Source organism: Panthera uncia, assembly GCF_023721935.1.
Source record: "Panthera uncia isolate 11264 chromosome A1 unlocalized genomic scaffold, Puncia_PCG_1.0 HiC_scaffold_17, whole genome shotgun sequence".
Taxonomy (NCBI): domain Eukaryota; kingdom Metazoa; phylum Chordata; class Mammalia; order Carnivora; family Felidae; genus Panthera; species Panthera uncia.
This window is the reverse complement of record NW_026057577.1, coordinates 103,384,308-103,400,158: the sequence shown is the minus strand read 5'-3', so window position 1 is coordinate 103,400,158 and position 15,851 is coordinate 103,384,308. Positions and strand designations below refer to the sequence as shown.

Genomic DNA, 15,851 nt, shown 5'->3' with positions numbered 1-15,851 from the left:
TAAAATGGAATGTGATTCTTAATAAATGCCATTAGGATAAAAAAAAATAGGTTGTCACATGAGATTCATAGGAGAAAATGATAAAAGAAATTCTCAGTAGTTATGACACTGCATATTTGTCCAACATGTCTTTTTAAGGCTTGGAAAACTGACCCCAAGAAGTTTAAAAGCATCCTCAAGGTCTTAAGACAAATTAAGAGCAGAGGCAAACCTGAAGGGAAAGTTTCAGACTCCAGGTCCAGTTCTTACCCACAACAGCCTCTGGACTCTCAATACAAACTCCTGGCCTAAGTCCTTTCTCTCCTGAGTCTGCTGGTATCTTCCAGTATACATCTCTGGGGTCTAAGTGATTGACTACACTTTAAGTATTATATACATAAAAATGGTCTGTGGCAGTTAGGAGTTAGGTCTTCATTAACTTTGTCCTTTAAAATATCCTTGACTGATATGGAATGAGATCATTTCTGAAACCTGCCTGATTGCCAGTTTCTATCTGGTTCAAAGATCCCAAATAACTCATTAAAAATTATAGAGGACGCATGAACCTACAGGATGTAGCAGAGCAGAACTGCAGGAGAATGGGAGTGAGTAACTGAATTAAATCTACTCTTTAAGGCTCAAGGCAAAAATATCTCCTATTTTAACAGTAAGACAAGAGCAGACACTTCTAAATCCTCAGATACTTACATTAAACTAATTTGGACCTTTGGACACTAAACTCAGCTTCTGTCTCCTGAACTGTGACACATGCTCACATAAAAGCTCCTCAGTGACCTGAACCTTGTTCCCCTCTCTGTGGATCAGGATACCTTTGATGACTCTTGATGGTGTCATTGGCATTTAACAGGTGCTCTCCATTTATGTGTTCCCACTGGCTATTTTAAGTAGCAGTGAGCCAAAACATACAGAATTGCCATGTGTGTTCTCTACTAATGACTCTATGACACACGGATGTGAAAATTGGGAGCGAGAAAATAACATATTAGTCAACAGCTCAGATTCAGGGGTCAGAGAGTCCTGAATGTGAACTGCAACTCTATCACTTACCAGTTTGTAACCTTATATAAGTCACTTAATCATAGGAATAAGTGGTGTGCCTACTATACTCCAGGCATTATTCTGTATACTAGAGAAGGAGCAATGTACGAAGAACTTAGTGCTTATCAGGGACAGAAAGGGGTTTTCCAACAGTAAGTAAACAATAAAAGAAAATTTCTGAATGTGAAAAGTTCCAAGAATAAAATACAATGCGGATGGAACGATACCTAGGTGAGATCTATTTTTGATTGGGTGACTAAGGAAGGCATCTCTGAGGAGGTGATGTTTTAGCTGAAATCTGAGTAAAAGAAGTAGCCAGCTATTCAATGAAGTGGCAGAAGAATTTCCTAGGAAGATGGAATTAGTAAGTGCAAAGATCCTGAGGCAGGAATAAGTTTGGTGTATTCAAAAGAGAAAAGAAAGAAAATAAGGAAAGCCAATGTGCTCCAATGCTTGTTTGGAGCAAAGGAAACAAGGGAAAGAGCAGAGGAAAAATAAGTAAGATCATTCATGCAAAACACCTTGTACAGCGTCTCACACATAATAAGAGCTCTGTAAGTTACAACTTAAAAAGCAATAGAATGTAAGGATATCTTTTGTTGGTAAGTCTCAATAAGTATAAGCATCCTCAGAACCAATATCCACTGGCAACACTGATCAAACCAAACACTTTTAAACATCTATCCTTTAATGTATTTTACATTTCTTCAATAGCGACTGTACTTAATGTAGAAATTTATTTCCCCTAAGTGCAGAGCCACCACTCACCAAATCGCATTCATAAGGATTCCTTCTCAGTGATGCATATTTTCTGCCAAGGCCCAGCATAAGGCTCATGCCAAGATACATATTTGCCCAATAAGCTGTAATGGTTTAATATATCAGGTTGAAAATCCACCATTTGTATTTACCATGTTATGTGAATTAATCCTGTATTCTGAAACTATCATTAGAGCTGCTTTCAGTATAATTAATCAGCGTGGTGCATCTTGAAATTATTCTGTATGAAGAGAGTGATTGCAGCTCGGGCCCCTAGCATTCTGTTGGTAAAGAATTTAATTGCGAGATGCGCTATTTGTCAAAACAATATGAAACGGGGTGGGGGACAGTGGGAGAGAAATAAAAAGTATACAAATATTTCCTTCTTTATTTAAGTGCCTTTAAAAACAGACTGAAACTGCAGAGGTAGGGCATGTATTTTAAGAATCCTCTAAGCATACCCTATAATATTTTGATTCAGAGCCTCTCTGGGCTTTTGAATAAATAACAAGGATTCTCCAAAATTTACAGAATCAGAATTCACACATACACATAAAAAAAAACAAAAGCAGTGAGTTGCCTTTTACCGTCATTTCCCATGTCATCATTTTTAAAAGAACACATTTTTGGTAGGAATTCGGGATGAGTAACCTGGTGGTTTCTCCTGGTGGTTTCCCATCCCCCACACAAAATGACTAATGAGTGAAAGAAGATTGTTTGTCTCCTCCAATAAACATGAAATAAACATGAATTTAGAGCTTGCTGTTCTCTCTGCTCAGAAAATTCTTCTGGCTCTTCTCAAGATGATTTGTTCTTATCTGTTAGCTCTGGTCTTAAATGTCACTTCCTCACAAGTTTTCCCTGGTCACCCACTTTAAATTAGGTTCCTATCCCCTATCCCACATGTATTCTCTTTCATAGTATTAATACTCTTTAGAGCAATAGTGAAAATTTTTAACGATTTGTAATTATTCATCTGTAAACATTGCAGCAGCCAATGGTAACTGTTACCCACACATCCATTTCCTCTCTTCCTTGGGCTGTACAAGTAGATACTTGCAGGTCTCTCTGTGGTTATATATGGTCGTGTGACAGACTTCTAGCCCATAGAATATGGGCAGATGTGACAAGGGTCATTTTTAAGACCAGGTTTTAAGAAGTCCATGAGCCCCCTCCATATACTCTTTACCCTTAAGCTGGATGGATGGAGACAATGAAGTTCTAGAGGATAGTGGAGACACAAAACAAAAAGAGCCCCAGTCCCCAAATCGCTTCATGTACAAGATCTGTCCACTGACCAAGAACACCTGCCTTGTACCGCTATATGAGCAAGAAATAACCTGTTGTGTATGAGCCATTATATTCTTTGTTCTATTTATTATAGCAGCTAGGATCATCCTAACTAATAGACCCCAGCTAGAATATGATCTTCATTAGGACAAACACCCCGTCTTTCTTGTTCATCATGATATACTCACCATTTACCACATCAATAAATACTACTGAGTGCATGCATGCATGAAGGAAGGAATATGTCTTAAATTTATGTTCATATATAGTCACAGATCTAACATCTATACATGAATATAGATTTGTAGCCTATGGAAAATTTTTGTTGAAGAGATAAGATGAATTTGGAAATGATACCAGTCCCTAGGTATTATGGCATCTACTGTGATGACAGCTTGTACCCAATTCTTGTCCCTTTCCTCACCATCCTCATGCTGCCAGCCCCAACAAGGAAAGCTATTGATAAGGACTTAAATCTTAACCCAGAATTGTCTAGCTCCTGTCAGTTAGAAACCAGACCCATGACATGGTTTTAACACCGTCCTTTGACATTAGCATCTTTTTAGTGTCAAGATGAAGAAACAGGCTCTTTAGTCACAGTGAATTTCTCCCTGTCATGAGCTGTTTCCATCCTAACCTACCTCCACCTTTTCCCTTCCTCCCTACTTCTTCACACCCACCAGAACTGAATGAAGCCTATATCCACTGTTGTATTAAAGCAAGTTTGTTACCCAAACCACAGCCTGGGCATTTCAAAAGAAAACACCCATTGTAAATTAAGAAGAATAAGGAAAAAAATATTGTACCAGATTTTCTACAAGGTTTATTCCATAATGCCTTAAAGTATGAACACAGCTGAGCTCTGCAGAAAGTGATTAATTTCTTGAAAACGCTAAGGTCACACTAATTGACATGACCTGTGTAATTAAGTAGTCTCTGTTTACACACCAGAAGCTCAGCCGCTGTGAGGCTGAGTTTGCTTGACAGAATGTCTTTACATGTCAAGAGATCAACAACCTTTCTTATGTCCTCCTCAGTCACCTACACAGGCCCCTGATTGCTGTTCAGAGGAGACATGCTCTGGCATGGCTGTATGAAGATCAGGCTGGCCTGGTGAGCATACAAAATGAGATGAGAGGAAAGTGGCATCCATGACTGTTGGAGAGAGCCTATTTAACAGTCAGAAGAGCACGTTTTTCCATCAGATGTCTCTAGGTCTAAGGTTTTCAATAACTTAGAACTGGGAAAAGCCACATTGATATGTCAAGGGTAGACCAGAGTTTTCTCCTGCCAAAAAGACACTTTCTCATCCCTTCTCAGAGGCAACAATAACATAAAATCAACTTCCTAATGGTACACTATGAGAGAAATGATGGAAATTATACATCTTATTCACAGGCAACGTTCAACCAGTATCTCTATGACACATCTCTGTCAGCCAGGATAGCTGCAGGGAAGACTGATCTTTCCCCCTCTTGGTTCAGTCCTAAGATTTGGGAACTGCAGTATGATTTTGTCACAGAGTACTCTGAGATATCTGGAGCCACTTTACTCATGTTCCATCTCGGTGATGGGTCTTTTTGGCTCTGGAGAAGTGGCCCAAACCTCCCTAGGTTAGGTGAAGCTCAAGCAATCTTCTGAGTAGTAGCTTCTTTTTCTAAAGCTCATACAAATAAAAATTGGCCAACACTGTAGCTCTGTTCAGAAACAATGTTCAAGTTCTTCTCCTTTCATGCAACTCCACTCTCTGCCTGATGAACTTTGGTGGTATTCCAATATTCTTCATGCAGATGGTATCTTTAGGCCTATTATAAGACAAGCAGCTGGCTTTCCTGAGATTCCAGCATACATTCATGCGTAGCACTATGGCTCTTCGATGTTGAGAGACTTCCTTATTTTCTCTGCAATAGGGGTCTTCCTATAGATACTGGACAAGTTCTTTACTGCTCTACAACATTAGATAACATCTGAGTCAGAATGATGAGTTAAGTCACTGCCTCCTTCCTACTTAGTAAATGTGTGCTTTTGAACAAGTTTCTTAACCCCTCTAAGCCTCAGTTCCTCATTCCTAAAATTACATTTCATAAATATAATATTGGCACATTCCTAACAGGGATATTGTGAAGATAAAATGAAAACTTATATAAAATACTTAACACAATACTTCTCATATAATAAATTAGTTTTATCATCATCATCATCATCATCATCATCATGGCCAATGTCCATAGATGTACATCAAGGTACACATTTGGGCATGTATATTTATACACACATATATGGAACACACTGAATGTTGACAGAAATATAAACAGTCATTTCCCCGGCATTTAATGTAATCAGAAGTAAACCAAGATAGGGAACATAAGAAGAAAAGCCAGCTTGTGGTGAAAACACAAAAAAAGAAAAGAAAGATGATGACAATGGAGTTTGGGGCCCACTGGGTGAAAGCTCCTAGAAGTATCCAATAGGCAGCTGGACTTGTAGGTTTGGATCTAGATGTCAGGTCTCAGGGCGCCTGACTTAACAGTTCTGAGTGCCTGACTAGTGGTTAAGTTGCTGAGAATGGAGAAGATACTCAAGAGAGCCTACAAAGTGAGAAAAGATCTGGACCTCTAAAGAAAACTTAGGGAAGAGCAACATTTACGGGAGAGGAAATAAAGAGCATCCCTTTGTAAAGGGCTGAGAATGAGTGAATGTTGTTGTGTGGAATCCGAGGAAAAGATGGGTTCAAGAAGGATGGAATGGCTACAAGCACGAAATGATGCAGAGAACACAGGAGGAAATAAACATGAAAGAAACAACCCAGGGGAAAAACTAGAAAGGTTCAGTAGGGCTATTTGAGGTGTTACTTTAATTTTATTGAGGCAATTTCTCCATTCTCTAATTGCATAAACACTCATGTGCCAACATGTGTAAGACCACATGCTAATTGTGGAAAAATTATAATTAATGAGACATGTAAACATACACAGACACAAAACAAAATGAGTCAGTGTTCGTTCTGCCACAAGCTCCCTCTATCCTCTCCCAGGAAGTGACGAGTGGGTGATGGGAACAAAGCAGGTTAAATCTGAGATCCAGTAAGGAATTTGTCCTTGCTGATGGGAAGAGCTTTTCTTCAATGCAAAAATTAACTCTGTGGTGGTCAAGGTTGCTGCCCATATTTAGAGGAGTCTACCTACTTGAGGACAGTTGGAGACTCACAGGGAAGAGCGTATGTATTTGAAGGACAGTATGGACCTTGTGTCAGGCAGCTCTCATGCCTTGTAACAGAGAGCACTCATTGGGATGGTCGCACTGTCACCAGGAAGAGTCTGTCAGAAGTCATCAGGTATAGAACTGAACCAATGAATCTCAACTAGGAGATTCACTGACAGAGAACACTGACAAATGTCTGGAGACATCTGGGGTTGCCATGACTGGGCTAGGGCATGAAAGAGTTTCTATGGATAGAGGCAAGTAACAAACTGTTAAACATCCTACAATGTGCAGGACAAACCTCCCCTCCCCCATAACTGCATAAGGATTATGCAGTCTAAAATGTCAATTGTGCCTAGGTTGAGAAACCCTGTACTGAAATAATGTTCCAGTTTTAGTTTATCACAAGTACTTTCTCTAAAAGCTTACATTTACATTTTATCATTTGCAAATTAGTTATGCATACAAAACGTTTTTACTCATATGTTGTAAAATAAGCAGAATGATAATTTTTACTCCATTTTAGAGTTGAGGAAACTGAAGCTTTCCAGAAATTCAGTTCATGCCCCCTCATCTCAGTAGCCCTTCTACTAAGTGAAGAACAACTATTTTATCTGCAAAAATAAAGCTTTCTAGACTCTATAAAAAATAACAGACTGAGTTGGTTTCTCATCCCACATAAGAGCTACATCTTATAATTTAAGACCTTTAGACATTTTACTAGCAGGTCCTATGAGGGAAAACAAAGCCTCAGAAGTCTTATATAATACTCTTAGGTCCCCAATGTCACTAAAGTCTACCTTTAACTCTGCTGCCCTGAGAAGCACAAGAAAGTTGATCCTGATATTCGTAAGTCATGACACGTGTCTATTAGACATGTTTATTAAACATGAATTGGTTTGTGCCTGGATATGCCTTGCTATGATATAACCCAGGCTCGGTCAAGGGAGATAGATATATGGCTCATCTTGGGGCCAAAGCAAGCTGCAAAACAGTTTATAATGAAACCCAATCTCATGTTTCAAGACACTGAGCAATATACACCTAGTGACATCACATGTTTTGTTTACCAGCAAAGCTAATCCCACTCTACACAAAAAAAAATCATGTGTGGGAAGCAAAGCACCCAAGTCTACCCACTTGGGGTCAGCAACTAGCCAAAAGAAACATTTTCCAGGAAACTAGGAATCCAGGCATTCTCTTCCTCAGATCTCTCAGGACAAAAGGTGGCAAGGCCAAAATGATTTTACAAAAATTCTACAGAATCTTGGGAGAGAATGTCTTCTTTCTACCAAATTTGTCTTATTAGTCTCTTTCATGAGACTAATAAGTCTCACCTCTCAAAAAAAATCATCTTGGAGACAAAGAGATCTTGACATCTAAAAATCAATGCTTGGAGCACCTAGGTGGCTCAGTTGGTGCTGGACTCTTGATTTTGGCTCAGGTCATGATCTCATGGTTTGTGGGTTCAAACTCAGTATTGTACTGTCAGTGTGGAGCCTGCTTGGGATTCTCTCTCTCTCTCTCTCTCTCTCTCTCTCTCTGCCCCACCCTGCTTGTGTTCATTCTCTCTCTCTCTCTCAAAATAAATAAGTTAAAAAAAATTTTTTAATAAAATAAAATAATGAAAATCAATGCTCAGAATCATCCCATCCCTTTCTCCCATGTGCGAATGTACAGCTGAAATTCTTCAAGATCCTCTCAGAGATCATGCACGTCAATCTACACTTCATGCTGACGAACTATACCCAAGAATATACTTTAAACACCATGCTGTTTTCACTGAAAGACCATATGGACATATATATCATTACATCACTCTGATAGGAAAACTAACACTGATCATGCAAAGATTAAGCCATAAAATGAGATGGAAGGCAACACAAGTCTAGAACCTTGCTCCTTAAAGTGTGGTCCATGGCATTAGCATCACTTGGGAGCTTGTTAGAAATTTAGAGTTTCAAGCCCACCTGAGACCTCATTAGCAGTTTAACAAGATCCCCAGGGCATTCTTGACACTTCTGAGTTTGAGAAGCACCACTATCTAGAACTTAGCAACCTTTCCTAAAACCCAACTACCATTTTGTGTCTTCGAAATTAACACTTTACTTTCACATCTTCTTCCATCAGTAAGTGTATAATTATATGAGGTGAACATACCACCCACATATGGTGGCAGATCTGACTGCTGCTTGAGGACCTTCACACATGCTGTAGAAGGACATTGCTGACACAGAACTGAGTGTCACCCATATCACTCTTGATGTGCCCACCTGCATCAGGGTCCATTTTTAATGGACACTTACTGCTGACAATTTCCAGGATTGGAAGAGGAGTACAAAGAGAAAGAAAAGAAGAAGAGGGCATAATTCTAAAACAGAACAAAGATCTTATTTAAGAGTTTTCTACTTGTAAAACTTTAGAAAGAATGCATCATTTCTATGTACTTCACTTACCCGGAAGTGGTTGAAGCCTAAGAGTCCATTCAGGAAGCCAAACTAAGCTCAAAGGACATCACTGTCTCAAACAGTGAACGCAGGTGGTTTGGTCCCAATTCTTCCTTCATAAAAACAACTCCAAGAACACAGAGACCTGGGGGACCAGGAGCCTCACCTGCTTTTTACGTCTGGGGAAATAACTAGACTCTATATCTTCTTCTGCCTAAGACTTTTTTTTTTTTTTTTTTTTTTTTTTACCCTCTCCTGATACTCATGCCATTATTGAAATTTAAGAAAGACAAGACAAACCCACCTGGAATCTCCGCATGTCACGTGGATTTCCTGCATTCTTTAGGCAATTTTGGTTACATTTGAGGAAAAATTTCAAGAAGAACCTGTGGAGAAACAAATTATCATGGTTAGCATTTCAGTCCTGACACGGAAGGGGGGAGAAAAAGTAGTAAGCCACGTCTAGGTTGTGCATTCTATTCTCCGCAGATTTTCTGAAATATTTAGAATGGTGTTAGAGTCACTATTTTGTTTAAAACTTTAGCCTTTGTTTTGTACCCAAGCTGGACTTGCTCTGTGAAAGAAACGTTTTTAGTGCTGCCAACAGATCTCACAAAAGAATTAAGCCCCCAAGGAAGTATTTTTACTCAGACAGAGGGAAAGTCTTCACCGTAATTTAAGGTAGGTTCCAATTGGGTGTAATTGCCTGAGAATTACTCATGGTCCCCAACAACATGTAATTTAAGCCCCATAAATTAACAGATGATGAACCAGCAAAATGTATGCTGGATGAATATGAGGACATGGTAAACACTTTTTATTTCAGCATCTCCAAATAAAATCGTCTAATTAGTAGTACCCACGAGAAGTAGATAAGATTCACGTACTGACTGAAGTCCTTTGACTTCTCAAGTATTTCCTATATGTTTTTCTTATACTGCCTACTATAGACAAAAGCTATTTTGCGAATGAATCAGAACCTCACTGCCACCTTGGTCCCTGAGTTGGTTCTAGGGTGAGATTCATGGGTTTTACTTGCTAGGGTGACCAAAAGTCCCAATTTCCCAGGAACAATCCCAGTTTACACCAGCTATATTACTGTAAATATTATGGCACCCACGTTAACTCTCAAAAGTGTCCTGTTATGGATGATAAATTAGATGGTGACCTTAGCACTTATTTCTTTCATTGTAGTTGTTAAAGTCCATTACACAAAGACAGCAGGAATCAAAGATGTACTATTAGGAGATTAATGCTGGCAATCTATATGTTCTTCATTTGCTCATGTTTGGGGAAAGAAGCATTTTAAAAGCCACCCTAAGTTCTCCATTCCCTTTTACTTTTAGGCCTACAGATTTCAGGCCAAAATATGTCCCCCAAACACCAGAATGCATTAAAATGCCAGTCAGTTAAATTTTTCCGGCATGTTCTTTTCTTCACCTTTCTCCCACTTCAAGTCACCTTTTCCCACACTGGAGTACAAAATTCCCACCTCAATGCACACAGTCTGTGAAGAACTATCAACCCATGATGCCTCAGTCTGAATTTAGCTCTGAGCACAAAGTCTATTAACCAAATAACACAGGGGTCCTCAGTAAGGAGAACATAGCACAAAGTCACACGAGGTTTAACTGGTTTCTGACTACTGAACTGAGAGAGGTCCTAGAAGAATCTCTCTCCTCCCCGGTTTCTTAGAATCTGGCAACAGAAGAATATGGTGTGGGAGTAACTCTGAAAAGTGACGATAACTTTGTCAACTAAAAGAACATTTTAAAATACAAACACTTTCCTGAAACGACGCTTTCAACATCATGCACCATTCAACCACCCATCAATAAAAGGAAACCTCTGAATAATCATTTGCCCCTACTTCCAGGTTCTCTCCATAGAGGCCAAAGTTTATCAACACTTCACACAAGATAAATGACTCGTGGAACACTGCTGAAGCCCAAACGTGTAAAATGGAATTGGGCTCTGGCACCCCTTCCCCAGTACAAAGAACAGCACAGTCATTCCCGCCAGCAGTCAGCTGGTCCTACTCAAGTCCCCTTTCAATAGGGCAGACTTGGAAAGAGAAAGACGTTTGAGGGAGTGGTCATAACCCCAAGTGCCTCAGCATTGTCCTTTCCTCTGAGCTCTCAGAAGGCAAGAGCTGGGTGGCCCTGTGATCACACATGGCTTTCAGAAGCTGAAATGGTGAAGCTCAGGGAGAGAGAGAGTCGGCCATCTTGCTGGGGTTTAAGCCAAAGGCACCTGAAATGTAAAAACTGGCTGCCTCTTTCAAGCACAGCTGGTTGGAAGGGCATATTTAAAAGCCACGCCAAGCCTCAGGGGAGGACTGATTGCCACGAAACTGACAGTGAGAAACAGTGTGGTACAGAGGAAAAGCCACAGCCTTTAGAAATACCCAGAATGGGGTTCACGTCCCAACTTTGACAGGTACTGACTGCTTGTGTGATTTTGGATAAGTAGGTGAACTTCTCTGCTCCACACTTCCTTTATCTATAAATTGGGTATAAGGACAGTCCCTACCTTATAAGGCAATTGTAAAAATGAACCGTGATAATGCCTGACACATGGTAAGCATGGTGATGGGGCCAGTAATAATAATGGCTCCCATGAATTAGGTGCTTAACTTATGTTCAGCAAGGTGCTGAGAACTGCAAATACATTTTCCCCATTCAATCCCCCTAAATAACCTCTGCTATCAATCCCATTTTATGGATGAACACATTGAGGTTCAGAGAAGTTGAATAACTTATCGTAAGGTTAGCGAGTCTGGAACTCAAATTTGGACAGAGCCTGTGTCCCTAACCATTATGCTTATAGTAGTTTTAGTAATAACAGGAGTAGTGAAGTACTGATATTAGTGCTAATTATACCATCAACAGTAATTGCACCACAATGGCATTTGTGCCAATAAGTGTACAAATAAGAATAAGTATTGGTATTATTATTTCCATACCAGTAGCATAAATATTGTGGAGGGAGACATCACCGCCATTCTCCCTCCAGTGCCCCCCACCCCTGATTCCCCAGGGCTGATAATATTGCCGCGGGTGTGTGTTTAAGACATTTGAGCCCAGACCGACAGCCAGATTCAGGTTGTGTTAGAAGAAGCTGTCAGCACACCCTCTGGCATCTTCAAGTCAGACAACTGCTAGCCACCATGAGGGGGGCCATCTGGTGCCAAAATGGATTTTGAAAGGCAGGCAAACAGGACGCTAGCTCTGCCAGAGAGAAACAGAATCAAGGGAGCAGGGGATCTTCTGCCTTAACGATGAGCAGGGGCGAGGTGCCTGTCAGCAGCCCGTCGTTAGCACAAAAGCTATGCCGGGCACACACCGGATCCCTGTTACCCTAAGCTGCCCTGTCACCTGGCATGCTGCCAGAATCTCCTGCCCGCCCTCTCCACAGTGGATCGCTTGCTGAAATTGAAGGCTTGGCCATCTGTCGCAGGGAAGAGACGGCATCAACGGGTGCCTGGAGCCTCACACAAGCCCTTATGTGGCAAAGACGCTCTGAAGGGCCTGTTCTTTTGGGGAAAGCCAGCCTTACCCCAGGGGGAGCCTCAGGAATTCTTTCAAAGTTTCCCCTAAGTACATGCCAAATGCCTGACCCTTTCCGATCGCACTTCCTTAAAGGAACTGAGAGGACTTAGAAGTAGGAGTTAAAAATATCCCCACTGAGGGACAGAGTTAGATGTAGCACACACATTTTGGGGATGATTTATCAGGCTGTTTTTAAGGCATTTGTAAACGGGGGACGCATGCATGTCTGCTGGCCTATGGAGAAGATCTCAGATTCTCAGGGGGCTTTTAACAAAGAGGAGGTTATTGTAACTCAAAACCTCACTTTTGTCTCATGAATTACCACATTTTGTGTGGCAGATATGTTTGATAAAGTGTTGTCAGGAGAAAGAGTGTGACAGCCTTATCCCAACCGTGGGAAATGAACTAGAGACAGGGCAAAGCCCCTATTGACCCTGTAGAGTTCCAAGGAGTTCCAGAAACTCCAGGAAACAGCCCAATCAGAACTAAACTCCAGTCTTTTTGGGGGGGGGGGGAGGGAGGGGGGGGGGGCAAAAAACCCAACACCTTTCTGGTAACTTTCAATATGAATAATATCATCTTATGTTCATACAGTGTATTATGTGATTCAAAGCACTTACATCTCTATAATCTCACTAAATCCTCATAGAAGTCCTATAAATTAAGCATGCCAGGAATCATCAACCTATTTAAAAGGAAGAAAACTAAGACTCAACAAAATTAAGATATTTATCTACAGTCAAAACTAAACTCATAACCTATATTGGTCAAAAGACTCCTTATGGTATATGTTTGTTTCCATGAATTGCAAGACTTTCTAAGTGACCTTAGCCATCACTTATTTGAACTGTTTCATTGCACATATGAAAACATTGAGAGATCAGAAGACGTGAGAATAGCCACACAGTTATAATAGTTACAACAGCTGGAACTACAACCCACGTGTTCTGACTTCCAGTTGTATGATTTTTTTCAAGATAATGTAGCTTTTCAAAAGCCAACCCAATAAGAGCTCAACAGTTGAGCCATTGAGCTTTTTAGAATACTAAAAATTAGGAAAGTGGTGGTCATAAAACCAAAAGTGACAGCCTATTAAAAGTTGTGTTTAGGTTCCTCAGTCAGGCTAATGTACAACATTAGCTCATCACTGAACATTCACTGAACCGAACGCACACATTTGTAGAACAAAATTGCTTATTCAATGGTTTACTTGTGTCACATTTTACCAACCAATAGATAGTACACTGGGAATTCTTCTATGTGACTAGCAGAGTACTGGATACCAAAGATACCTCTAGGCTCCCCCAAAAGGAAAATTCTTTGACATAGCCAACATGTTTTGATCCATCTATATGAGGATGTAAAATAACAACAATAATAAAAACCATCTCTCTATACCCAGAACATGACACAAGACTCAGAACTCAGTGGGTTTTTAGTAAATCTGTTCACCTAAACAGAATCCAGGACTCCCAAGGGATAGAAATGAGAACATTCTACAATAAAGACAACAGTAGAGAATTTTGGACAAGAACTTGGGTTGGAGATAAGATCCCCATGGGTAAATTTCTGCAGTGGCCTTACAAAAACATGAAAATAACAGTACTTCTCTCCAGGACCACTGTGTGGCTTTTGTCATAATCCTAACTTTACTGTTTAATTAATTGTGTGACTTTAGAGAAATTACTTAACTTCCCTGTACCTTAAATTTCTCATCTGTAAAATGTGGGAAATAACAGAACCTGCTTTAGAGGGTTATTGAGAATAAAATGAGTAACGTATGTGAAATGTTTAAATACTACCTGGCATAGAAAAAGAGATAATTATTTTCATCATCATTTATTTATGGCAACTGCTCACTGCCTAGCACTAAGAATGTTCAGATTTTCAGGTACAAAAAGTATTCTTCTGTCTTTGAATGTTAAGGTTAAGAAAAGAAGCAAAGACCTATGTAACTGACGAGAACTACAGATTTCATTGAATGACCTACAAAAAGAAAAAAGAAGAAACCAAGGAGAGACAATAATGACTAGAGCAGTTTTACCCAAAGGCCAAGACACATAAAGGAGAGAGGTAGCAGCTTAAATCATGGAGGACTCCAGCTAGTCAGAACTGAAGGGCACACACAGTAAAACCGACCATTAGGCGACAGCTTGTACATCATTAAATATTATGCAAAGCATTGCAATAGATCTAGGGTGAGCAGGTTGACTTTTTACCTCCTCCACCCAAATTCTGAAAAATCACGTTTGGATGTTTTCAGCTGCTGTCATAATGTCTAGGCTGGAAAAGACAAGCATCAAGGCACACCTAAACCAAGACATAAAACCCCCATTTGCAGTCTTAAGGCTCCCCAAAAGTTCCTCTGACTTATGCCCACAGATGGTTATGTGGCAGATGATCCTTGCCAAAGAGATTCAGGACACGGAGACTCACTCTCCCCCAATGCAGGAAACAGCTGTGTGGAAACAACTGTGGGGCCCCTTCTGTGTGAAGTTCAAGTTGCTCGCACACACGCTAACTGGAGGGTAGAGAGGGAAATGCCTCACGAATCAAAGGGCCTTTTTGGAGAAGTCCTTTCCTTAGACTGCCCCATCATCTCTGCTTTGACACCGAAGCATAGAACTGCCTGCCTCCATGATCAAATCTACTGCCCAGACATACCCAAGGAAGACTTTCCAGGAGTACGAGTATTCTCCCAAATTGAAAATGTTTAACCAGAAGGCAACTATCCCTACTCAGACCTCTCAAGTTGCCAGGGGCTGTTTCAGAAACGCCATCACTGTCCCATCGTCATCATCGTCATCATCTGTGAAGAGGTAAACAAGACTCCCATGGCCACAGCCATGAAAAATAGGTCTCCCTTGAAAACAGAGGAGCCAAAACAGCTAGAAAGAAAAACCTCTACTTTCAATGCCAACACTTCTGGGTTCCTGGTACACAGAAGAAGTTGTAGAGTACAGTTCATCCATGTGAAAATATGATACCCATAAGTCTGCCAAAATCCCAAGGATGCCACAAGGGCAGACTGAGGAGGCCAAACCTGTGTAAGGGCAAAGGTCTCTCACCACCAGGCTGACCACTTTTCCTTTTCTGATATTAAAATGCACTAGTGAGAGAGTATCTGCCTTGACTCAAACCCCTGCAGTTCTGTTTGAGAGCAAGGAAGGAAGAAAGAAACAAGAACCTGAGGGGATTCTTTGCAGACGAAGCAAATTCTCTTCTCTGTCCCCACAGTGGAAGGTGGAATGGTACCAAGTTGTGGCACTATATTGGGGATCCCTGGGGGAGAGCATGTGGCTGCCCGTATTACTGGCTACTGACTTCAAGGAGTTTACTTTTTCCTTTGGCCAAGATCCCTCAGATCTTGGGCATTTCTGGAAAGTATTCTCAGCCTGAAAGGATGAACATGATCAACTTGAGAAGCATTTGTTACCTCAGAGTTTGGCCTTGATGAAAGGACATAATTAGTGGCAAGAATTTACAAATAAATAAATAAATAAATAAATAAATAAATAAATAAATGTGAGGTATTGGGATAGAATAGCAGCAGATGAAAGAATTT

The 15,851-nt window shown here is 40.4% G+C and overlaps 1 protein-coding gene across 2 annotated transcripts in view; it reads right to left on the bottom strand.

Moving 5' to 3' along the window:
- EBF1 (EBF transcription factor 1) overlaps positions 1–15,851 on the bottom strand; it is a 389,099-nt gene that overhangs the window by 133,512 nt on the left and 239,736 nt on the right. For both annotated transcript variants that reach the window (XM_049647877.1, XM_049647878.1), the window contains exon 7: positions 9,040–9,121. In XM_049647877.1, coding sequence (XP_049503834.1) covers positions 9,040–9,121 — 82 coding nt within the window. The remainder of the gene's footprint in view (positions 1–9,039; positions 9,122–15,851) is intronic.